General features: G+C 49.3%; 1 protein-coding gene across 3 annotated transcripts in view; it reads left to right on the forward strand.

The window, feature by feature from the left end:
* ASTN2 (astrotactin 2) overlaps positions 1–25,929 on the forward strand; it is a 326,379-nt gene that overhangs the window by 32,418 nt on the left and 268,032 nt on the right. For all 3 annotated transcript variants that reach the window (XM_027650010.1, XM_027650009.1, XM_027650011.1), the window contains exon 2: positions 21,255–21,442. In XM_027650010.1, the coding sequence (XP_027505811.1) occupies positions 21,257–21,442 (186 nt within the window). In that variant the 5' untranslated portion in view covers positions 21,255–21,256. The remainder of the gene's footprint in view (positions 1–21,254; positions 21,443–25,929) is intronic.

Genomic DNA, 25,929 nt, shown 5'->3' on the forward strand with positions numbered 1-25,929 from the left:
AGCGAGTACTTATCTCCTCGCTGCTCCCTCTTCCCCACAGCAGCACAGTTCGTGCAAACCAGGAGTCTCTCCAGCTCCTCGTGTCCCTTGCTCCGAGCTGGAGACAGGGATTGCTGCAAGGGGAAGTCACATCTCTTAGTTCAGGGTTATTTTGTGGCATTGCCTTAAAAAATACAGGACAGGAGAGAGTGCCTGGGGGGGCTGTTAGCAAAAGGCAAACTCAGAAGGAGCGGGAGCAGCGAGGTGAACCTGGGGAGGATTCCCTGCTCCTGGCTGGCTGTGCAAGGTGCTGAGTGCAGCCCACAGCAGCTTTAGTGTTTCTCCTGTGGTCACTGGTGTGTGGAGAAGGGGCTCATTCTGGCTCAGAACAAGGAGTTTGGCCCAGCCAAGGGGCTGGCAGCAGCATGTTTTAATTTGGATCGTGTTTAATTTGTATTGCTAATGACCACATCTCGTGCTTAGCAGTGGGGAGCCCTCTGTGTCCCCTCACACCCCCATCCACAGCAGCTTTGTACCAGTGTTAAACAACCCAGTTCTTGGATGTGTGACTTGGAAAATAAACTGCTCAGTAGGCAGGATGCTGCTGTTGAATCCATGCTGACATATGGACAGAGGAGTGCTGGTGGGATGTGAATTGTGCTCCGGGAAAGGCAAAGGCAGTGCCATTCCTTTCACTGGCTGAGTTTGGATGGGTCTCCATCCTTCTTTCCTTTTTGGTGCCCTGGAGTGATTCCCAGGGACAAGGCTGATCCCACTGCAGAGACGGGATTGTTCTGACTCAAGCAGTTTTTTAAATTTTTTTTTAATAGGTTTTATCTTCTTTTTCTAAAATTTAGGGGGTTTTGGGCTTTGTTTCAGGCATTCACTATTTCAGAACTGTCAAATGAAATCTTAAGTCAGCAGCAAAATATTTTACTTTTTCTTTTTTCCTTAGTGCTTTCAACAAACAGAAAAATGACTAAATCTCAAGGCTGTGCCCTCATGTCCATTCTGCCTTTAGTACTGCTGTAGCTGGACAAATATACATGGCAATACATTTCTCTTTTTTTTTTTTTTACACTGATTTTACACTCAGCAGGAAAATAGTCCTGACTTCAGCTGTACTCTTACAGCATTAGCATCTTGCAAGGACCTGACCCGAGCAGCTGGAGGTGTCAGGTCACTGCTGTGGGCTGCCCAGGCCCTTGCTGGTGCCTCTATCTCCATGTGCCTCTTCACATCCAAGGTTCCCTGAGTGACCAGGGAAAGGACCAGCTGTGGGAGGAGGGCTCTGTTGCCCTGGACCACCGTGCTCTGAGGTGGTCTGAGTCCAGCTATAGTTCCAGTAGAACTATAACTGAGGTTAAGGAACCAGCGGGTCAAGGGAGGGGATTCTCCCGCTCTGCTCCTCTCTGGTGACACCTCACCTGCAGTGCTGCCTCCTGCTCTGGTGTTCCCAACATCAGAAGTTCGTGGAGCTGTTGGAGTGAGTTCAGAGGAGGCAATAAAGATGCTCCAAGGGCTGGAGCCCCTCTGCTCTGGAGACTGGCTGGGAGAGCTGGGGGTGTTCAGCCTGGAGAAGGGAAGGCTCTGGGGAGACCTTAGAGCACCTTCCCATACACAGAGGGGCTCCAACAGAGCTGGGGGGTACTTTGGACAAGGGCATGGAGTGTTGGGACAAGTGGGAATGGCTTCAATCTGACAGAAAATAAGGGTAGATGGACTATTGGGAAAAAATTCTTCCCTGAGAGGGTGGTGAGGCCCTGGCCCAGGTTGCCCAGAGAAGCTGTGGCTGCCCCATCCCTGGAAGTGTCCAAGGCCAGGCTGGACAAGGCTTGGAGCAACCTGGGATAATGAAAGGTGTCCCTGCCTGTGGCAGAGGAGTTGGAATGAGATGATCTTTAAAGTCTCTCACAACCCAAACCATTCTGTGATTCTGTGATGTAGTGATCCAGTGCTGATGTTCCTCATCCTCCTCTGATGTTCCTCATCCTCCTCTGAGCCCTGGTGCTGTTGGTGGCTGTAGCTTTCCCTTCTCCCCTGTGCCTCCAGGCTATTTGGAGCCTGAAGGGGGGTAGTGGTGGTATCTCACACCAGGTGAGCTCTGCCTAGGAGGGGACATTCTCTCCTGGGGCTGGGAGAGCAGGATGAATCATTCCTACAGTAATAAGATTGGTTTTGTTTTAAGGAGATCTAAAGTAAGCTATTCTCATGACTGCTCCTCTTTAGAAGTTGCTTGCCCATGGGAGAAAAAAGCAGCCTGGAGAACAGTGCCTTTTGTATTGCAAATAATTAGTGGGATAAAGCAAGTTTTGGGGAGCTTGAGGCCAGTGCTTTACCTGCTCAGTACCCACCATCAGGACTAGGTCTCTCCAGAGCACTTCCTGCCCCAGAGCTTGAATATTCCTGCCAGGTTCACTGAGCAGGGCTTGAAACCAAAAATGCCTCCAATGCACACAAACTAATTACCATCTCCTGCCCCCGGAGAGGGTGAGGAGAGCTGCAAGCCCTCTATCTTGATTGTTCCCTGGGAAAGAAACAAAGCCAGGCTTGTACCCGAGGTCCCTGTGGACCCGGGGAGATGTGTGGCTCAGGCATGATTGCATTCCTCCGTCTGCCACCGTGATATTAAAAATATCCAATAAACACATTTGGAGCACAGATTGATGCGCCTGCGCCAGGCTCGCCCTGGGAGCCAAGTGCTGAAGTTCACTGGGAAAGTTGTTTCTTCCTGTGGCCCTGCAGTTGTCTGGTCTTGGCTGTGACCTGGGCTAACACTGGGAGTCACCAGTTTCACAGTGGAAGAATTTCCTGGACCTTAATACTGCTCAGGGGGAGATGGGGCTGTCCTGTGGCACTTGAGGTGTATGTGTGTATATTCTACTTTTTCCTTTCAGAATGGGGCTGTGTTGATCTGCCTGCATTGCAAAGGTTGTGTTTTGCAGTTTACTGCGTTTCTTTTTTTCCACTGTCTTTCTGATCAGAAGTAATAAAAGCCTCCCTGTGGCACCCCACAATCTTCCCCCTGAAATGCAAACACCCCGGGAAGGCTTTGGCTTGAGCAATGCGTGCCCTTCTGATGGAAACCCATTAGCTGCTGCTTCTTCTTTCCTCCCTCCTCTCTTTCTTGCTAGAATAAAGTGGTTTGCATCATTTTTCCCCTTGTTTCAGCCAACAAACATGTTTGTTTCTCCTTAATTACCTGGGTGTCAATGGGGTGCTTCATCACTGTCTCTCCTCAGCTGGTTCCTTTTCGTTTCAATATGCAGCAGATAATCAGAAGCCTCAATTGCAAATCCTGCAAAATCCTTCAGACTTGGAACTGGAAAATAACCCAAAAATGACCTTGAGATGACTTTCCACATCCGTGGAAATGAAAATTAACTGGACTCATTTGATTGGCCTGAGGGGAAGAAGGTATTAAAAAAAAAATAAAAATCTGACAAATGAGCCAGGAAAGTTTTGAGTGTCTCAGGTGAACGGGAACATTAGAATATGTATTAGTTATAAATGCTCTAGCGCAGGGTGCCTGAAATTGTTAGAGGAAAATAATCTGTGTGTATGCATGAGGAATACATGTGAGATGTGCCTGGCTGCAGCAGAAATGTGACCCTGGAGCTGGGAGAGAGCAGGAACCAAGCAGGCTGTGCTCTCTGGCTGGGAGCTGGGCTGAGGTAGCTCGTGCTCAGCTTTGCTGTCTGGATGAAGATTTATTTCTGTGGTGCTGGCAGCGCTGCCCGAGCTCGACCCTCACTTTTGCTGCGTTCTGCACAAACGCCGAGAGCTGCAGGGTCTGCACTGGCACAGCAGAGGGACCTGGGGTGCCTGTGAGGCACAGAATGGCTTGTGCAGGGTTGTATAGGCTGGTTCTCATGGGGTCATGGAATTGTGGAATGGTTTGGATTGGAAGAGACAGGATCACAGAATATTCTGAGTTGGAAGGGACCCACAAGGGTCGAGTCAAACTCTTAAGCCAATGGCCCGTACAGGGGACTGAACCCGTGACCTTGGCATTATCAGCACCAAGTTTTTTTAACCAGCTGAGTTATCTTGAATACCCTTAAAGATGATCTAGTTCAGACCTGCCTGCCATGGGCAGGAATGCCTCCCACTGGGTCACGCCTCACTCCAGATCCCCTGACCTGCCACAGCTGTATCTCACTCATGAGGCATCTTCCACATGGACAAACGAGATGATGGATGTGGAATGTAAGGTGATGGGGATATGCATGGAGTTGATCCTCTTGGGATTTCCCAGGCTCTGAGCTTTTGCCCATGTTCCCAGGGAAGCTGTTCGCTGTTGTGACACCACGAAATGTCACCCTTGCTCTCATGTCAAGGGGATGTGTGTCCCATGACAGCTCCCTGGGATAGCTGTCGTCTTCTGTCTGCTGTGCTCCTTGTCTGAGCTGATGCCTGAGGAGGTGAAAGGAGACCAGATGAAGGCAAAGCAGTCACAAGCCTGGTGTGACTTGTCCAGAGAGGGGAAGGTGTTGGGTGGGTGTGTTGCCTTGAAGGAACACACCATCTCACTGAGTGGTGTTCCAGCCCTCATGGCAGGGGGTTGGAACGAGATGATCTTTAAGGTCCCCTCCAACTCAAAGCATTTGTGACTCTATGATTTCGTGACTCTGAAGGTGCCAACCCCTATTCCCCATCCCCCTTGCAGGAAATAGAGGAGTCAGGAATGAAGGGGTGTGAGAGTGCTTTAGTGGGTGTATGGCAGCCAGCCCAGGTTAACCCACCATGGAAGGTGAGTGCAGGTATGAACTGTCACACACCCCAAGGCAGTGTGTCTGTTGAGTTTCTTGGGCTGGTGTGCTGGAGGCTGGTCCCAGTCTGAACATGCTGGAGGACATTCCCCCTTGTGCTGCAGCACGAAGGGTCTGTGCTCTGTGAAGGTCCAGCCCATTGTTAGGTCTCCATGATTACTTTGTGTTTGCCAACAGACTCACTTGTCGTTTATGAGGTTGGGCAGCAGCGTTATCTTGACAAGAGAGAGAGATTTAGAGCTCTGTAATCCACACTTGTCCATCCTAATTATTTCCCTTATCAGCCTTCAGGAGAGTAACTTTACAGTGGTAATTAGGCTCTTCAATCCCACCCTATCTTAATAATTAACACAGAGTTAGAATGGGAGGGGAGAATCTGTTTTGGGCTGAAAAGGTCCTTCTGGGGGGAAAGTGGCACAGATTCCTTAAGCAGTCAAGTGCAGCCTGGAGAAGATGGGGGTGGGGATGGCACCGTGTGCTGAGGACCTGCAGGAGGATGACAGCAAATGTCAAGCAATGTGAGCCAAAACTGTGTTTATATTGTGTGAGTTTGGATGTTTTATTAAAGGAAGTGCTTGGCAGGCGCCTGTGCTGTGGTACAGGAGCAGTGAGCATCTGTGGTTTGCGTGGGCTTCACCTGGAGCTGCAAGCATCCAGCCCTGCTGAAAATGAGCCCATTCATCATCTCTAGTGTTGGAGACACAGCACAAAAAGGGCAGTTTGACCTAATACTGCCCTATAGCAGCTGCAATTACTGGAGTATAATTCATTTCAAATAGATCCAGAGATTTCTTTCCGTTAATATCCAGAGTGAAAAAAAGAGCGAGTGGGCAGGATTCGCAGTGATCAGCCCGATCACCATCACAGGCAGGGGGTGAGCTGAGGATCTTGTGGAGGCAAAGGACAGGACTGGACCTAGCAGGCCTCCTGCGTGCTCCTCTGGGGGCACAGTGGTTTTCATTCCTGGTGTTTAAATGAGGATCTTAACCCTGAGTACAGGTAGTAATACCGTGTGTGATGTGATGATCAACATTGGCCACGGCAGCAAATCTGTTGCAGCAAAAGTTGATTCTTGGCTTTTTCTGAGTAAAAGAGCTTTAGCTGATAAAACTCACACCTCTTTGGGATAGTGTGTTCGTGGGGGTTGTGTACTTTTTCGGAAGGAGGCCAAGAGAAGAATTTTACAGGAGAGGGAAAAGCAGGACCCTGAAAACTCCTCCATTCTCATCAGTTTTGGGACATGTCACTGGGGCAGGATGCACAGAGGCTGTGCTGTTAGTTTGGACGCTCAGTGCTGCCCCAGCTTGAAGATCTGGCCGTGTGTATCGGACTTGGTGTTTCTTTGAATTCATTACAGACTCAATTCAGTGCTGTTATGTACTTCTTGGAATGCAGCTGTTAATCAGCAAGGTGGGTCTGAGGGGCAGAACGTGGTTTGCATGCTGTGCCTGTGCTGGGATGGAGGCAGCTGTGGAACTGCTGCTCCAGCACTGACCTCTGTCTCTGAGGAGCTTGCGAGTAAATGTACGTGAAGGGAGGGGTGGAATTGAAATCTTTTCTTAGGCTGCTCCTTTAATTTTCAGACATCTTCTATCTAACCTGGGAAAAAAAACCATCTTGGTTTTTATTACAAGCCCTAGAGGCTCATACTAACAGGCTGGTTTAGAGCTGGCAGTAATACCTCCAGAAAGCGTCTGTGAAACTGTCTGAAGGCTGGATCCTGCCACCACCCTCTCAGCAGTTATTTCCTCGTTGGCTTTTTCCATCCCTACCCCCACTCTGTTCCCTTGTGCTGGAGCTCCAAGGACGACCTGCTTCTGCCAGGTCAGCCCATCCAGGTTATCCATCAGACATGGCCAGGAGGGCCTCATGTCCTGGTTCAATCTGGTTTTCAAGTGGGGTGCAGGGATGTGAAGGGGGTCTGAAGAGCTTCCCTCTCTTTCCAGGCCATTGCCGTGGAAGATGAATTTCCCTTGGCTTCTTCCAAGAGGAATTCAATCCCCACTGTGCCAGTGGTGCCAGGCAGGTGTCAGGCTCTGATGGATGGGCAGAGACAGTAAGTAGCTGGGTAAGGATTCCCCTTGGACATGCCCCTTGGCTCCTTGCCCTGCTGCCATGCTGGGGACACGGCCCCTCTGCGGTCCACATTTCCCTTCCATCACCATCACTCTGAACTGAAGAGACAGCTCCATTCAATAATTCATGACCTCACATAGTCTTTGTAATATTTAAAGGAGGGGGAAAAAAGAGCCCTTTGGTTTGTCCTTCCTCCAGGCTGAAGGTAGAGGAGCAGAAGTGATGAAAGCTCGTGGGTTCTTTGGGAAATGCTGTTTGCAGTGATGGATACAAATGTCTCCTTGCAGCCAGGTGTGGTAGGGACACAGGGCAGGCAAAAGCCCTCTGAAGGTGTGAACATAGTGCTGGGTGGGGAAGGCTTTGCAAGGGACAGAGAGAAAGTTCCAGCTAAAATTTTACTTTTTCATTTGGTTTTGAGTGTGTTTAAGTGATTCTCATGCTCAAGTCTGGCTTTCAAAAGGCATTCAGAAACTGAGATGTTTCTGAAAACCAGCAAAACTGGCTCTTAAACAATTTTGCAGTGAGTTCTAAACAGTTTTCTTCTCATTCATGTAACTTATCCTCATGCAATGATTGTATAAGCTATTCTGCTTCCTTTGGCTATCAGATGAGCTGTGTGTTTATCTCCCACCCAGGCTTGTTTTCACTCTTGTACAGACTTTTCTGGAATCTGAGCAGAGGGTTCTGTGCAAGTCCAGAGTGTTTGATTGTTTAGAAGTCACTGGAGTATCTCATGTTCGCTATTTTAACAATTGGAGAGAGGCTTTTATTTTCTCCACAATCATAAACACAATCTTCAGTGTGTTTTATGAAAACAATAAAGCTAAACTCTAATAACCACACATTTTCCTTGCTTTATGTGCACAAATCCTTGGGGAACAGGGCCTCAAGGACTCGTCTTGCTCTGCTTTTAACGTGGTTTTAACGTGCTCAAGTTGGTAAGTGGTGGAGAGCTGGATTATGAATTTGCTTTGGTACCTGAAGGAATTTTCTTTGCCTGTAAAAATGCTCAAGGTGAGCAAAAAAGGCGCCTCTGGAAGAGAAAGCCAGTGACGTAACGTGAAGATTTTAGCACTGCCATCCGAAAATCAGGCTTCATTTAAATGATGTATCTTGCAAACTCCTCTGCACAAGGACTAATTAGCTTTCTTCCATCTCTTCCCTATCCTGCAAATAATACTGTTTTCTTTTAGAAGAGATCTGAGGCTCTCGGAGGCAATTTGTAAAGGAGGATGCTCTGCTGCAGACGGAAACCCACAGCGGGGAGATGAAGGGACACAGTTCCTAACGTATTTAGCCACCTAATGGCTCTTTATTTTTGAGTGCAGAAGTAGGTTAGGGCCCGAGCTCCGTCTGTGGTAGTGATTTTTTGATTGAGAACTCACTTAACAAGGTAGTTATGTCGAGAAATCCAAAATACCACAGAGATGCTCCAGTTTTGAACACTTTTTGGGGGAAGGTGGGGGGAGAAAATCCTGTCTTTTGGCACATTTTCAAAGAGTGTGTGACAAGGTGGGTAGGTGTCCATGTGTTCTGTAGTCACCCTGGGACAGCAAATCACTTCCCAGTGGTCTTCTTTTTCCACCACAGACCACAACAGGGTTCAAAACCACAGAAAAGCCTCTCAGATCTTTATAGGAGCAGCTTTTCTGTCTGTTCAGCTTTGGTGAGGTGTGAGTTGGACACACAGGCTGCATCTCTGTCTTCCAGGAGCCCCTACAGGGACAAGCAGATCCATAAATATCTGAGTTTAGGAATTCCTCTGGCGTGAATGGAAAAGCCAAGAGTTGAACGGAGGACTCCTCAGTCTCTGCCCAGTGTGACAGAGATAAGCACCATAAAGGATCTCCAGGTTGCACTTACAGTACCATAGAACCCTAGAATGGTTTAGGTTGGAAGTGACCTTAAAGCTCTCCTTATGGGCAGGGACACCTTCCACTACACCAGGTTTCTCCAAGCCCTGCCCAACCTGGCCTTGAACACTTCCAAGAATGGGACATCCACAACTTCTCTGGGCCAGGGCCTCACCACCCTCACAGTGATGAATTTCTTCCTGACATTTTAGCCTAAATCTTTATCTGGCTCACTTGCAAGCATCACATGCCAGGAGCAGGAACCCCAGCGTGGGGAACATCAGGAGGGACAGTCTACAACTGTAGATCCTGAAGCCTCAACACCAAAGGGCTGGAGCCCTGAAGGAGGGTGGACCTGTATGCCCAGTGCACAGATGATCCTGTGAGGTGGAAAGTAGGCAGGGAAGAAAGAGGAGGAGATGAAAAGTGTTGCTGCTGCAGGCAGAAGACAGTGTGGAAATGCAGCTTGTACCTCTCTTCTTGGGAGGGGAGAGCTTTGAGCCAGCACCGTGGATGGACAGGCTGTGGCTCCCAGGCTGTGGCTCCCGTGCTCACCATTCCAGGCAGCAGGAATTAATTAATGAGGCTCTAACACGGTGGGGACACTTGCCACTGCTGCCTTTTCAAGCTAACATGGAGTTTTCACATCCGAAGTCCTTTGATGCTTGTCTGAGAGCATCAGGGCCCTCTGCTTTCCAAAAGGAGCTCTCCGTGGAAGAGTGATAAATGTGCTTAATTTTTGCAGAGCTTGTAGCCTGGTTTTATCCCAGGATCCGTCTCTTGAGGTTTTATTAGCTGATGGTGTCTGTAGGAAAAAGTCAAAGAGACTAGACAGGAACAGCCATGGAATTGATGTAGGAAGCAAGAGCATGTTTTGGAGATAATGTTTCTCATTCTTGCCGTGCTACGTGCCGAGTTTAGGCAGTGCCTTTCCAGTCCTGCTGTAGCTTTACAGCTGCTGCCTGGCAAAAAAACCCTTCAGCCGGCCTCCTGCTCGGGCAGGGTGTGAGCTGAACACTCTGACCATGGTGGGTCCTGTGCTCTGGAGCAGGGGACCAGTGACAGGTGACAAATGCCCCTCTCCCTGCCTGTGGCTCTGACAGACCTGGCACAGAGGAGAGCTTGGCTTGGCATGCCCAGGCTCCAGGTGGCAGGAGGGGCCAGTCTGCTCCGGGTGTGCTGGTGTGGGGAGATGATCACCCTTCCTTTGAATCTGGGAGGGAGACAATTTGCAAACATGTGTTGATGCGTTCCTGTTGGAAGCCAGGCACTAAATCATCACCTTGCAGCTTTGAATGCAGATTCATCCAGGGAACCTATTTAATTAGGGGATAAATTTAGAAATCAATTATTTGCAGAAACAGTTTCTTTCCCTCTAATGAGGCTGCAAGGATTCATCCCCCTCTGCCACTTTCCCATGACCTTTGTGTATGCAGATCAAGGGTGGAACTGCTCTTGTGTCTCAGTGTAGATCTCCCTTTTTGGTACAGCTTTCCAGGAGACTCTTGTTAGGAGAGAAAATGGGGGTACAGCCATGAAACCACCCTGCTTTTGGATCTTATGATGTGGTAATGGTGGGGGCACCAGGTCCACTGATAATGTGGACATGGGTTAACCTTTCCTATTGGGGAAGGGAATGGGAAGTGATCAGAACTTGATGGGAAGGGAAAAATAAGGATGAAGGGCTGGAATTGGGTGGTGGCCCTGGTGTTAATGACGGGAATGAGGGATATGGGGTGGGAAGAATCCCATTCCACTCATGGGGAATGCTAGGGAACCTGGGTAGGGAAGGAGTGGAACCATATGGACTGGTGTGGGTTGATGGTGAGTTGGCAAAAGTTCTGCAAAGCCAGGCTGGAGATGAAGTGACAGCAAAGCTGGTCTGTCTGGGCAGATGTGACTCTGGTGGGCTCAAGGTGCCACCAGCGTTGGAGGAATGTCTGGGCAAGCACAGTGGCTGGAGACCTCCCTGTGCCTGGCTTGGCTGGGCATCCATGCACCAGCACATCCCAGCACCATCACACCCTGATGGCATCACAGGCATTGGTCTCCCTGACCCTTGCACAAGGGCTGGCACCCCTGCATGGGCACAGGGTTTGTAATGACCTGGCCACCCCTACCAGCAATCAGGGCTCTCTAGTGACCCAGGCCCACTCTCTGTTTCAGCAGGTGTGTCTACCTGTGCACTGCTGGAGGAAGGGAGCCTGCTTGTGCCAGGCTGTGGTGGCTGCCTGTGTGAGGTTGTGGCTGCTTCAGGCTTTGGTCTCTGCCACTTTGTCGCCTCTAATTTCTGACAAATTGCCCGGTTTCCCTTGTGCCTTACCCACTTTTAAATGGGGAAAAATTATTTTGCCCCCAGGCTCCAAGAAGCCTTAATAAATGTGGCTGCTTTTATTATTTTGGATTTTAATGTCTCCTCATCTTACGATGCCACTTTCCGAGCCCTCCAGCGACTTGCTGTGCTCTTAGATCAGCTGCTTTGAGTCCAGTTCATTTCAGTGTGAGTCAGTCCAGGGAGAGGTGAGGATTTTCACAGCTCATTTCAGTGAACCCTTTTGCTTCTGGCAGCTGGATGGTTTGCAGCCTCCCACTGCAGCCTTTGGCTGTAGAGCTGAGCCTGCCCAGGTGGTCTGTCTTGCTCAGGAGTGTCTGGCACTCCAGGATGGCATTTTCTGGGAGCAGCAGTCTGCTCTCCCACAGCCCTTGTTGGGGTTTTCTCCTTTCCTGCAGAAACCTGGTGGTGCTTGGCCAACAGCGGGCTCTTGGTGTGTCCCAGGCTGATGGAATCTCTCTGGGTGATGGGTAGATAAACGTGCAAGGTCAGTCCTTGGCTGAGGTGTAACAGTCTTAGAGAGAAGTGACTTTTCTGTAAGGTTACAAGAACTTGATGAATTTGGGGTTTCTGCATAGCCAGGACAGAACCTGGGTATTTGGGTGGTACCTGGGAGGCTCTGGGGGCTTTCCATGGAGTGAGCACACAAAAATCTCTCCTGAAGAAGGGATAAGACCCTTAATCCTTTTTAACCCCTGTGGGTGTGTGCCTTGACAGCAGGGAAGGGACCCTCTTAGTGTAGGAGCCCCATCACGATCCACGTGGAGGGGCTCCAGGAAATACTCATTCCTGGTAACTGATATTTTTACTTATTTGGTCAAGGGAGTGTATATCCAGAATTTTCAGGCTACTTGGCTTTTGATACACTCACCTGGTGCTCCAGGTGACACACAGGCTGAAGATCCCAAGTAATCCACTTGCTGTTTTTTTCCTGAAAATGCCCAGTCAGCTCCCTCTCCTTGGAGAAGGACATCCATGTCTCAGGAGGTGGAACTATCCTTGTGTTTGTCTCTGGAGAAGGTGACTAGACCTCCTCTCTCCTGCCCTGCTTTCTTCTCCTCCTCTGCCCATCCCACCTCCCCACTGGGAGGGGAAGTCTCTGGAGGAACCATTCTAGAAAAATTACTTCCCAGTCTCACAGTGCCCTGAGCTATCAAACTACCTTATCATTTTAAGAGGTCTGTTTCCCAAAGAGAGATGTTTAAAAATGCAGAGAGGTTATAAAGCACTGGGCTAGTTCTAATCCAGCTCAGAGTGACACTCACCCCTCGGTGCCGGTGCTCTCCCCCCCGGTGTACCTGTGCAGAGAGGCAGATGCTGTGAAGTGAACACACCTCTCTGCCTTCTTGTGGAGCCTGCCTGGCTTTGCCTCGCTCTTCAAGTCACCTGAATAGGTCACAGTGCCCTTCTGCTCCTGTCACAGCTTGCAGGGAAGACAAGAGCATTCCCTCTCTGTCCCTTTGCCTGTGTGACAGTCCTGCTCTGTCCCAGTGCCCACCCCACTGTGTTGAGCTGCCCTCTGCCCCCTCTGCCCTGCTCCCAGCCCTCAGCTCCTGCAGAAATTCATAGTCAAAGAAAAAGTTGCAGCTGCCACTGTTGCCTGTACAGGGAAGAGGCTGTAGGGGTGGTTTTCCAAAAATGAAATGTTTTCCCTTTGCACAAGCCTTACCCAGTGCCATAATGACTCTTGGGGCTGTTCCTCTGCTGCAGTGTCTGTGTCTGAGGTGCTGCTGGCTGCCCTGGGAAAAGGCATCCCCACTCCAGCCTCACTGGTGACCAGGAAAAGAAAGCAGGAGGGATGTAGTCAGGGTGGGCACTGGCTGGGCACCTGCTCCCTTCTGCTGTGGGATTTGGGTTAAAATATCAGCAGGACCCATCTGGCCGTGTTTCCATGTGCCAGCATTTCCTGCCTGCTCTAGGACCGAGTGCTGCTGCTGCAGGTGATGGTGCCTTCCCTGCGCCTTCCCACCCAGCTGCCTCCCTCGTGCCTCCTCAGCTGCAGTGAAAAACCAAGAGAGTGGTTATCACACACAGCAGCTCCTCTCAGTAGCCTCCAGTTGTGTCATTAGACACTTCAGATCTGCTCAGACTCCAGGTGAAGCTCCGGTGTCACCCCGCAGGCACTGATCTGCAGCGGCGGCTGGGGGCACTCAGAGCGCCAGCACCTCCAGTTAGCTGAGCTCTGCCTGGCCTTGAGAATTAAACAGCGGTCAGGGCTGAGCAGCCTTGCCTGCCCTGATGCAGATCTGCTCATCTCCTGCCCATTGCTGGGTTTTCTGAGCCAGGACATCCCTATGGTCTGCATGAAAACCTGTCTCACGTAATCCACCCTTAACGCAGCGCTGGGCCAGTGTTGGGTGCAGAAAAGCTTCAGAATCAAAGGCACTGATTCCTCTAACAGAAAGTAATAATTGGACCATGAAAAAATGATGCTTGTACCTTTCAGGTAGACTTTTTTCTCCCCATTTATCAGGTCTGTCTCATGTTGGTTTTGAGGATCTGGAATAAGGGAGGAGCAGAAGATTTCACAGCTTTCCTTGTGCATCTCCACAGCAGCAGATTTCATGGACCAGCGGCTTTCTCCTCTGACACAAGGGACCTTCTTCCTCGCACCTTCTTGTGCTTTTTCAGCAGTGAGCCCTGTGCTTCTCTTGGGTGAGCCAGGAAGCTCCAGAGAAGTGGCAAAGCATGAGCTTTTCAGTAAAACCCTAAAGCAGCTCCAAAGCAAACTCCTGTTCCTTAACAGAGGGGTGGGGACTGGGGAAGAAGACAGGGCTGGAGGGCAAAATCTGTGCATCAGGGCACCCCTATCACACCCATCCCTCTTACACCCTGCCCTTCATCTCTGCAGGATTCACAAGAGAGGCTCTGGTGCTTGAAGTCACATTCCTTCACCTTATTTTTAAGCATCAGCCAGATGGATGGCACCATGGAGGGGCTGTGGCTGAGCACCCCCAGTGCTGCTCCAGGCCTGGGTGTCTCATCTCTCTGGGAAAGCCTCACCCAGGAGCACTCTCCCAGCTGCCCTCCCATCCCTGGTGTTTCTCATTCAAACAGAGGTGACTCCTGTCCAGCTGGGTGCCAGCAATTCCCATAGGATTGGCTGAAGGGGCAGTAGCCCTGTCTGCCTGCATGCAGGTCAGAGGGAGCCTCTGCTGATGGATAAAGATGGAATGGAAGGGAAGGGAATTGAAGGTCAAAGGGCCCTGTAATAATTTTGGAGTGCCTGAGGCACCATGCTGAAGGCCCAGCATTATAAATAAGGGTAATGTACTAGAGCCTGAACTGCAGTGAAAGCAGCTGCAGGAGCGCCGAGCACGCCGAGCTTCTCTGAGGTGTGTGGAGTCAGACTGTGATCTGTAGGCAGCACAGGCAAATCCATATCCCCTCCCTGACATGTACAGGGACCCTGAAGCCTGGGATTAGAAAGGCTGAAGGGATGTGGGGATGGTGCAGAGGGCTCTGGAGCTGAGATGAAGAGAGCTGTGTTGGAGCAGCCCAACCCTCTGGTTGTCTGGGAATGTTTCCAGGGGAGCCTGGAAGGGGCTGACTCTTTCCTCCCTGCTCACCCAGCTCATCTCCTGGACCATTTCTGGATGATGCAGTCTGCTGACCTCTTGCTGCATTTCACAATAATTACATCTACCTAAAGTATTTTCTTAAAAAAACCAGCGGGGTCCCCCCATGGACCACCCCTAGACCAAGGCTGCCTGAAGCCCTCCTCCATCCAGCACCATCCCTGGACACACACCATGTCTTGGATTTGTCAGTGCTGCGTTAATGATGATTTTAGAGGGATTTTCTAACCCAAACAATTCATGATTCTGTGTCCCTGCAGACACTCACAGCGCCGGAGCCACCCCTGAAATGCCCTGCAGGTGCAGCACTGTGTTCTCACAGACAGGGGCTTTGAAAAGAGATGATCAGAGGGAGCTTGTCATCTTTTTTTCCCCCCCTTTCTTAGACTTCTGAGCTTCTCCATTACCTTTTACGATCTGCAGCTGCGTTTGTGTGCTGCCCCAGGGAGTGCTGCGAGGGGAGAAGGGGAGGAGGTGTAGAGGGGAAGAAACATGTTAAAAACCCAGCAGCGGGGAAGGGGAAGAAAAAAACTTGAGCTAATGATTGAGATTAAAAAAACCCACCGCGTTGCCACCAAAAGACCCAAACCCTTAGAACTCTCTGGGTCTGTTTGACTGCAGAATAGCCCCCTGGGGAGCAGGGGGGAAGCCCCATTACTAGAGTCGTTTCGGAACTAGTCTGCACAGAGTGTGATAATCTATTCCGCAGGGAGCAATCCTGCGCTGGCAAGGGCACTGGGGAGAGCTCTCTGTTTATGACTTTCTGCATAAATTTGGTTTATTAGCATAAGTGGTAGCTAGCACCGAAGAATCTCTAAACCAACACTTCGCTGGAGGTTGGCGCCTCTGGAGAACATTAACTCAGAAGAGCCCCTGGAATAACAGCGGGAGGAATGGGGTTGCGGGATGAGGGGTGATGAATGGGCAAGAAGAGGATGCCAAGGTTGTAAAAGGAAATACAATCCCTAAACAGATCTCCAGCTTTTGCTCTGCCAGCAGATTAAGACACTGAGTTGTGCAGGTGAGCTGATGAAGCCTGGCTGCAGGGTGCAGGTCCTGCTGGGATGAAGCAGGTGGGGAGGAAAAAAGGCAGGAGGAGCCTGGATCCGTGCACTGGAAATTACTCACTGGCTTCTCACCCGTCACACCAAGGACTTGGTACTTATAGGAAAGGAGCCCAGCAGGTCCCAGGGTCTGAGCAGCACTGGGGAGGAAGCACAAGGAGGGTTTGGTTATCCGGGGGCGGGGAACTGTGCGGGGATGAGCAGCCGTAAGCAAAACGGCTTATTTTAATAATGACCTTCAAGAATGAAATAAAAATACAATAATCATGGTAGATTAGCGAGAACAAGCCAATTAAATACAAAACGGGCTTTGTAAAACGCCATGACAGAGAAGGCAGGGCTGCAGCCTCCCGAATAACTGCTGAATGTTGAAGCACTGGGTCTGGGAGGGGGGGACTGGGGGTAGATAGTGAATATTTCGAGCCTGGCAGCCTTCCTTGGAGAAGACAGAGGTGAAAAGGCTTTCTCTGCCTTCAGTGAAAGCCAGTGGGAGGGGGGGGAGGAGGGAGGAGGTGGGTAGGGCGGCCAGTAGCCCGAAGGCATGGAGTAACAATCCTCCAACTTTAATATCTGCTGTTTAGTTTTATATTCATCATGTCAGCATAATCTGCTTTTATGGGAATCATCTTGGTCCCCAACCAAATGCATTTAGGCCCTTTTGCTTTTAAGTTTGATTGTAATACAACTTGAAGACTTCAATGAAATGTTTATATGTAAGGTTTGTAGCAACAACAAAGGGAAAAATGGAATTAGAGCATTGTTTGGAAGGGATCTTGCTGTGGTCACAGCTGTCCCCTGCCTTGCCCTGGATGGGGGACCTGCTGATGGGCATGAGCCCACATTGGGGACTGAGCCTTGAGAAGGGTTTAGTTGGATTGCTTGTTTTATTTCCAAGTAAAACATTGGAAGTTGTAGTTTTATGAGGCACAGAGCTTCAGGAAGGGCAGAAAAGGAAAAAATGCTCTGTGTGCCCTTTTCTTAAATTCAAACCATCCTCAGGTGGTGTTGAAGGCTGGTGGGTGCTGCCCCTGAGCTCAGCTGAGCTGCCTGATGGGAAATGCAGGGCAGGTGTGAAGAGCTGAGGAGGCACCTGGGGGAGGCTGGAGTGGAGCCATTTCTGCTGGTGTTGCAAGGGGGAATGAGTAGTTTAATTACCTTGGTAGCCTCATCTCCTCAGATGGTAAGATCGACGGAGAGATAGACAACAGGTTAGCTAAGGCATATAGTGCTTTTGGAAAACTCCACAAAAGAGTATGGCGTAATAAACACTTGAAGAAAAACACCAAGATCAGTGTTTACAAAGCCATAGTGTTGTCTACTCTCTTATATGGTTCCGAATCGTGGGTCATCTACCGCCACCACCTGCGTCTCCTAGAACGCTTCCATCAACGCTGCCTCCGTTCAATCCTAAACATCCACTGGTCAGATTATGTGACCAATACATCTGTACTAGAGCAAGCAGCTGTCACAAGTATTGAGGCCATGTTACTGAGAATGCAGCTGTGCTGGGCAGGGCACGTCTCAAGGATGAAGGACCAACCACCGCCTCCCTAAGATCTTGCTCTATGGTGAACTTGCCACTGGTTGCCACATGAGAGGAGCCCCGAAGAAAAGATACAAGGACTCCCTGAAACAACATCTCAGCCTTGGCCATATTGATCACCAGAACTGGTCTACTCTGGCCTCCAATCAGGAGGTCTGGAGACACACCATCTATAACGCAGCTGCCTCCTTCGAGAACACACGCAGGATCACTCTCGAGGAAAAAAGGCAACGCAGAAAGAACCGTGCCTTGCAGAATACACCATCTAAGGAGTCTTTCTGCTGTGCCTTCTGCAATCGGATGTCTGTCACGTATTGGCCTCATAAGCCACCAGCGTGCCTGTAGCAAATGTGGATAGTGCCTTCCCAAATCTTCGTTCGCGAAGCCTGGCCATGATGGCAAGGGGGAATGGGCTCTTTGGATCCTCTGCTCTGGGATGGAGAAATGTGGTTGCCTGGGGCCTTTGGATGGGGAGAAGGGAAGGACTCTGGCTGGCTGCTGCAGGGAATGAGGACCCTCATATCCCTTCTCTGCTGCTGAGCACAGTGAGCAGGTAGGAAGATGGCATGGCAGATGTTTTATGATCTGTTTGGCTGTTTTACTCGGTGTTTTACCCACAAAGCTGCGTTTGAACCCCATCTGAGAGCTCCCCATCTGCTGGATACTGAGATTTTAAACAGCTATAGACCACAAGTGCTTTTTCCATTGCTGCCCATTTAAAACCTTAACTGTATCTCATTCAGTTTTGGTGCAGGAATGCCCTTAATTTGTTCCAAAAGCATTGGAAAGCTCTGATAACAAGCAATCTTGCTGCAGACTATTACATCCTTTCTGATGGACGGGCTATCAGTGCTGTAAGTACTGTGCAGATAGAGGAGTGACAATGTGTGTCCAGTGAAACACAGGCAGTGGAGTATTTGTGTCAAGTATATGAGGCCAAGAAACTTCCCTGTGTTTGGATATTGAAGAATTCAGCAGCTACAGGGCTTAAAAAGGCTTTTTTTTTTTTTAATTGTGAGTAGTGAATTTGATGGAGTTTCATCATGTCCTGGTGATGCTGGGGGGGTAATAAGTGTCCTGCAATGAGGGCTCAGGGGGTGTTGAGCACACAGGTGTTTATAAATGTCTGGGAACAGGTATCCAGGCTTGGCAAGTCAGTGTTTGTCACAAGCTGCCTGGTTACTGGGTTTGCTTAAAATGGTGAAATGAATGTTAAATTGAAGTTTCTACTTTTGGAAGAGACCTTTTGAAAATGAAACAGGCTTATCTTCAGTCTAGGCTAAAATCCAAAAAATTGCCTATATTTCAGAACTCCTGAGAAATGTTCTCTGTGATCCTTTTAAACGTCCCATGCAAAAAAACCGTGTGTGTAAGGGAAAAAAATTTGCAGAAAGATTGACCCTGGAGGTTTTCTTTTCCCTGCCTCCCTACTGTGATGTAGCCTTTGGAACTGTAGCAATGGGGTCGTGGTGGAACCCACGTGGGGTCTGTGCTGTGGGTGATATAACCTCCTTCCTGAGCTCTTTTGGGAAGGTCTGCTGCAGGGATGTGTGTGTGATGAGTGTGTAATGCTGTAAATCATCCCCTCCTGTGGGTGGCTGTCCCCCTGGACAGAATTAAGATTATGGCTTTGCATAACAGAGTCTGTCCCTTGATGCTTCTGTGCTCTCCCATGGCCCTGTTTGCCTCTGTGGATGATCATGGATTTCTACTGCAGAGATGAGCGAGTGTTTCTGCTCCTAAAAGTAGCATTTGTTTTGATTTTAATTAGACAAGGAGATGCTTTTCCGTACAGACCTTTGAAGTATTGCTGGGAAGGCGATTGCAATTAAGGAGCCTTGATACTCCTCTCATTTTGTTCTTTTACTGCTGTAAGAAACCTTCTGCTTTAGCCTTTTTGGGATGAAGAGACAGGAGACTCATTTCATGAGATTCCCAGATCTTGCAGAAGCCGCTGTCCTGCAGAGAGAGCCTCAGGGCTGCTGTGATTTACAGGTTACAGAGTGCAAGCAACAACACCTCTTGCTCCTGATTTGCTCCAGCAAACAGCTCTTTTTATTAGAGGAGGGAAGGGTCATTAGGAGAGATGTCACAGCAGTGACAGAGATGTGACAGGGAGCTCACAGGTCCCCCTTGAAGGGCAAGTGTGGGCTCCTGATGGATCTGTGCAGGGCTAGGAGCTGTTTGGTTTTTCTCTGTTGGGTGTTCAGGTGCCCACAGGGATTGGGGATGAGGACTGGAGCTGTGCTGGGAGGGCAGAGGCAATGAGCAAACTCCTCTGATGAGATGGAGGTGCCAGTGCAGCAGCTCAGGTGTGTCAGCAGGGTAAAAAGTGAGGTGCTGAATCTGGGAATTGGTAGTAATGGAGTGACCTTGTCCCTGCCCTCAGCCCTGCAGCAAGAGAGGATCCTGCAGGACCTGCTGTGGCATGATGGGGGCTGCTCTGTGAGCAGGTTGGTTGGCTCTGTTTTGATCCCTGATAGAAAGCCTGGAGCTTGCTACTGGAAAATGTATTGATTTTAGGGGTGAGAAAAACTGCTCCTGTAAGATCAGGAGGGTTTTTTTGTTGGGTTCTGATGTGGGTGTGTAGAAGTGGAAGTGTCTGCTCTTGTAGCCTGAGTGGCTCCTTGCCAGCCAGCACCCAAGTGTCTTGAAGCATCTTGTCCTGCAAGATGTGAGTGACTCCTCAGGACAGACTCAGCTGGGCTTGTTCCTTCCTGGATGTGCTTTTACCCAGCTGGGTTCAGGATAATGAAATGCCAAATGCCATCACCATTCCCTGGCTGCTTTGCCAACAAGGGAACAAGCCCTGTCCTCCCTGCTTGACCCTCTGTGGCCAAGGTGTGGAGGAGAAGGAGGACCTTGTCTCTGTGCCCACCGTGGTGCCAGGAGTCTCTGAGCTCGTGCTCTTGGCTGTTCTGGAGCAGACACACCTGCAGACAGTGTGTTTGTGCTCTGTTATAGCTGGTTGCTCTTCCCAAACAGGAGGGAATTGAATTTGGGTCTCCCTCAAAAGCAGGTGCCTGCTGAAGCTGTGGGCCCAGTGACTAAGAGGACCTGAATTGCTTCCCATTGCTTGTATCACAAATGGGAAAACAAACACAAAAAAAAGAGGTGGTGGAAGGAGAAATATTTTTGCTCCTTTTGTGCTTGTTTTTTTGGTTTTTTTATTTTATTTTTTTGGGTTTTGATTCAGCTGCCAAACTGCCAAAATCTGTTCTGTGCCGAGATCCGCTTGCAACGTGATGGGCAGCTGAGGAGCTGTCAGTGCTCCTGGCCCAGGCAGGAGCTGCAGCTGAGGCTGGGAGATGCTGCCTCTGCCAGGACTGCAGGTCTGGGGCTGCCCTTTGTGTTGTCCAAGCCCCTGATTTGGTGCAGTGCCCTAGGTCAGGGGGGCTGACATAGTGGATGTGCTGGGGTGCTGTAATCCCAGCTCCCAGGGTGCTTGTGGTGTAAATCAGGATTAGGTGGGATGTGAAACCAACAGAAGCTGCAGAAGGTGACCAAGAGATGCAACCCCAAGGTCAATAGATATTTGTCAAGCCTGGTGCTCGTGGTCTGTGCTGGGAACATCCCATCAATACAGCTGAGGTGCTGCCTTGCACCTGGAGGAAGGTTTCCATTGTAATGCCAGCAAAGTGTGGACTGGTGTCTGCATCCTGCACTGAGTGTCCTCCCTGTGCCGACTCACAAAGCTCTCCTGGGCTTGGCTGTAGATCCCTGGGAGCTGTTTCCTTGGAGAGCTATAGGAGGTTAAAGGCAACCTGGGTAATGTGTTCTTTACTGTCGCTGCCTTCCTAGTCTAGAAATCCCAAAGCACTCTGTAGCCCCTTGCTTTTTATTAAGGAAGACAAACTTTACTGTTCACATTTGGGAAAAATAGCAGGCAGAGGCTAAAAAATAACACTCGAGCTCATCCTGTAGATGATGATATAGAACCAGTACGGGGGTAAAACTCAATCTCAATTTCCTGGATCGTTTAGAGTAATACCTTTGAGCATTGTGGAAAAAAACCCAACTGATCCTCACGTCCTCCTCGTGTGTTTTGCCCCTGCAGAGATGTCGGGGACCGTGGCTGACATCTCGCTGGTGCACTGGAAGCAGCAGTGGCTGGAGAACGGCACCCTGTACTTCCACGTCTCCATGAGCAGCGCCGAGCAGCTCTCCCGGGCCACCCCCCCCAGCCTCCAGGAGCCCTCGGAGATAGTGGAGGAGCAGATGCACATTCTTCATATCTCAGTCATGGTGAGTCAAAGCTGCCAATGGCATCGGAGGGGACTGAGGACCCCCTCGGAGGAGGGGGCTGGCGGCCAGGTCGTGGTGAGAGGCGGGTGACAAGGAGCAGGGTGGCAGGTTCGGTTTGCAAATGTCTGTCCCCCTTCTTGGCTGGGTCTCCAGAAAGGGAGAGATGTGTTTGAATGGGCCAGAAAAAAAAAAAAAGTGTTCGGTCTTCTGAGAAAATGAAACAAAATCAAGCAACAGAGAGTGGGGAAAAAGCTGTTGGGAGGGTGACAGGGATTCTTGTGATTCCTCTTTGTCTCTGCTGGAAAGTGGTGAGGTGTCAGTGGAGTATTTCTCCTTGCATTTTGGTCTGTTCAAAAGCAAGATTTTTCACTTGGTCATTTCTTTCTGAAACTGAATTTTACCTGTTCAGTGAATAGAGGCTGCAGCATCTCTTGCAAAGGACAAGTCTGAACTAAAAGTAAAAAGAGGGTCCAGGTGCTTTCAGTATCTCCATCTCAGGTGTTTGTGACCTTTTATTAACAGATTGTGGATGTGCTCTATTGCCTTTTAAAGTGCTTGTTTTGGTATTGTATGAGATGGTTGCCAGCGTATTTGGATCTGGTCCATCAGTGTTCTGCTTTAGAACTCTATCTGTGAAATGGGACTCAAAGTATTGTCTCTTAAGTCCCATCAGATAAAATATGAATAAAAGAAAAAAAGAAGTTAGGTTTGTATGTCCAGTGTGTGTGCATGTCATCTGTTTGCCCAAAGAAAGTCTCTTATGGCACTGGGGATCCTATCAGAGCCACTCTGCAAAAGGTGAGACTGTTCTTCTCTTGAAACCTCTGCATCATCTCCACAGCTTCTGTCCTTTGTTTTGGAAGGGGGAACAGAGACTGCACAAAATCTGTACTTTTTTTCATTTTACAAGTGGATATTTGGCTTTTACAACTTAAATCTGGGGTTTTTTGAGTGTCTAAGCATTTGTCAATGGGGCTTTAGACTGGGCACTGTGTGTGAGCATGGAGAGAGGCTTGGCATTAAGGCTGTTGGGCAAGATAAGATGTAGGATGGCAGAAGGGAAAGGAATTGTGGACTGCAGCTTATTGGATTGGATAGAGAATGGTTTTATGTCCTGCTGAAGATGTCAGTGGGATGGAGCATTACCATGTGGGGGAAGGGTTAAACTTGTATACTTGGAAAATGAGCCTGAATATATAAGGGAGAGACAATGGGAAGGAAGGAAGACAACGGGAATACACGTGTGGGTGTGAAAAGCTCGATTCTGGTTTGAGTGTGGGACTGGCTCTTGTGGCAAACCTGAGCTACAGAGACACGGCCGTGTCTGGAGGGAGACACTGTGTCTGGAGACTGGTGATTCCTGCTCGAAATGCAGATTTTCTTTAGTGGGGAGAGACTCAGTCCTGATCCCCAGCCCTTGCTAAAGCTGTTCTTTCTGCAGTACAACAGGAGGATTGTAGTGGATCGATGCTTAGAGAGAAAGTTCCTGGGAGAAGTTGCTGCCCAGAGCTTTCCTTTGCTGCACCTCAGAGCGGCAGCAGCGGTGCCAGCAGGGTGGAGTTGATGGCATTGCTCTGCATATCACAGAAGTGTTTCTGCCCCCTGATCCCAAGTTAGCCCCTGGAGATGTGCAATGCCATGGGAAGCATTTTCATGGGAGCATCCATGGCTTTGTTGTGAGAGTTAATTCCTGCCCTGAGCCTCTCCTCCCTTCTGCAAAACCAACAGGAAGACAGAAGAGAAGGAAGCGTTCCTTCCACACAGAATGAGCTGTAATTACACTTTCTTTGTCAATCCTGCTATTCCTTGCAGCAGGAGCCAAGGTTCCAGGCAGGGATGGGGGTCTGGGATGGGATCTGGACTGCACACTTGTTCCTGGGGAGTCAGGAGCTCTGCGGATTCTTTCCCTGGATCAGGATTGCAGCACAGGCTTGAAACTTTGCCCAGATTTTTCAGAAGGTTCATTAACTTTTTGAGTGAACCCGAGCCAAGTTTTGAGTTACCAGCAAAGATAATTGTGTGTTTTGTTATTTTTCATTTTTTCCTCCTTAAGACCACATGGAGTTCTGTAGCTGAAATAAAATGGGCACAATTATTTGTATGTTGGGTGGAATATTTCACCCAGCTCCTCAGGTTCAGTTCAGGTTGCTTTCCCACTCCTATACTTTGTTCCCTGACCCCAGCTAATTCACAGCCCAGAAAGCCCTCATCACTTGAGTTCCCTGGCCATGCTGTGCTTGGCATGGGGTGCTGTGGGCACCCCCTCCTGTTCCCATTCCTACTGTGTCCTTATCACTTTTTCCTCAAGATGCAGCTGGACATCCTTGGGATGCTTCTCAAATGCTTTTCCTTCCTCTTCCCACCACAAAGCCCAATGTCTCCTGAGTGCTCTCTGTAGACTAAAACACCATTCCTGCTGCAGATGAGGAACTCCAGCCCACCCTAGCACTGCCTTGGGGTTTCAGGCTCTGTGTGCCTGTTCATCATCAGCCCAGCATCCTGCTGGGCAGGACAGGAGACACGGGAAAGGGCTTCCTTCCATATCCTTTAAGTGGTTATAACACTTGCTTTTTCCTGTCTTTTCCTCCTCCATCTGAGTTACAGGAGCTGGGGAAGGTTTGCCTGGGGGATCTGGCTAATCCTTCACTTAGGGAGCACTGGGCACAGCTTTATGGGACAGAGATGTCTCTGAGCTGAGCTCCCCCCGATGGGAACGCTGGTTTGGGTTTCTGTAGGTGCTTATGACTTGGCTGGTAGCTCCTGCTCTGCCTGGGGGATGCAGGGAGGTGTAAATCCTGGGTTTACTCCTCCTTCCAGGGATTTGGGCTGTCGGTGTGTGGCTTTGTGGTTTGGGGTGGCTTTGCCTCCAGTACAGCGGGATAGGGGCCATCAGTGTCCCTGGCCCCGTGTCCCTGCAGCCACCATCTGCCCCTGCAAAGCACTGAGTGACTGTGACCCTCTTCACACCTCCCTTCCTAAGCTCAAGGGCGTCTTTGACAGCAAAATAATACTTAATTTTTATTTTTTTTTCCTTTCCTGACTGTTTTTTCTTAATCTCTCCCCAATGAGACATAACATTAATTACTGCAGTTAAAGGGAATTCAGTCTCCATTACTCTCTGCCACTCCTTTCCTCTTGGCTTGAGTATCTGAAATTTGTCTCCCAAATGAAAAGAAGAGAAAAAGGAGGAAAAAAACCCCAAACAAATATTCAAATGCAAGATTTTATTTATTTACCTTTTTTTTTAGCACAGTGTCAAGTAGAAGGGAATCAATATTTTTGTCATTACGCCTGTTGTGTTTTTTCACCATAATCTCAGCTGTCATTTGGGTTTAATTGTGTTGTTTCCTGTTGTGTGGAAGTAAATCTTATCTGTTTTGGATTAAAATTCAATGAAGGTCACAGCAGCTCGAAAACTTAGCAGGCTGCAGCAATTAATGTTCATTTGGCTTTGATAAATTGGAATGTTCCCCACAATGGGACTGGAGTGGATTTCAGAAGCAATAATTCTTCCATTAACTCAATGATTCCCCGTGTGATGGAGCGTCTTGTCACTGCTCTGTTTGTCATCTGTCACTTCAAGGATCTGGGCATATGCCTGATATGATTTATCATGATTATTGGGGCTGCTTGTGTCAAAACATTTTAAACCACTAATTATTCCAGCCTTGTAAATTGCTGAATTTAACAAAACACAAGAGAGATTTATTTTTGTTGTTGTTGTTGTTGTTTCACACCATCTCATGTCCCTGTTTAATTATTGCTTTATCTCCTGCTAAACCCAGCCCAGGGCTGTGTCCAGCAGCACTGGCCCTGGGTGGGGGCTGTTTGTCAGGCTCTGGGGGTGGAGGGGTTGGTCTGGGTGGCACAGACACGTTTTATCTCTGCACTGACCCCTCTCTCAGACCTCAGTAGGGCCACAGCACCCACTGGCTTTGGCAGCCCCGTGGGTATCTGGGATGCAGGTTTGGGAAGAGGATGCAGAGCTGCATCCTTGTCCTGCTGGCAAAGGGATGGGTTTCCCTCCCTTAAGGCTGTGTGAGTGATGCCAGTAAAAGTCCTGGCTGTGGGATACCAGAGACAGGACCAGCCCTGCATAGTGGGAGGGTTGTAAATGCTCTCTGCACTGCCTCTGCTCCAGCAGAAATAAGCTGCCTTTCTTGGTGAACAGTAATAAGCATAAGCCTTATTCCATCTCATGCCATCACCTTGCAAGGGACCATTTCAGTGTCTGGAGTATAAGGTGACCAAAACTCATCAGGCTGCCTTTTAAAATTATTATTTTTTCTTTTTAATACCTACCTTTTGCTGGCTGTGCTGGAAGCAGACAAGTTAGCTGCTGGTTTCTAGGTCTCCCAGAGGATTTTTTTTTTTTTTAGCACTTATTTGTACGAGTTTCCTTTTTTCTTCTTGTTCCTGATGTGTCCCTAATGATCAGCTGTCAGTGCTGTGCTCCATCAGCCCCTGAGCCTGGTATAAAGTCTGCT

Source organism: Corapipo altera, unplaced genomic scaffold (assembly GCF_003945725.1).
Source record: "Corapipo altera isolate COAL_440 unplaced genomic scaffold, ASM394572v1 268, whole genome shotgun sequence".
Taxonomy (NCBI): Eukaryota; Metazoa; Chordata; class Aves; order Passeriformes; family Pipridae; genus Corapipo; species Corapipo altera.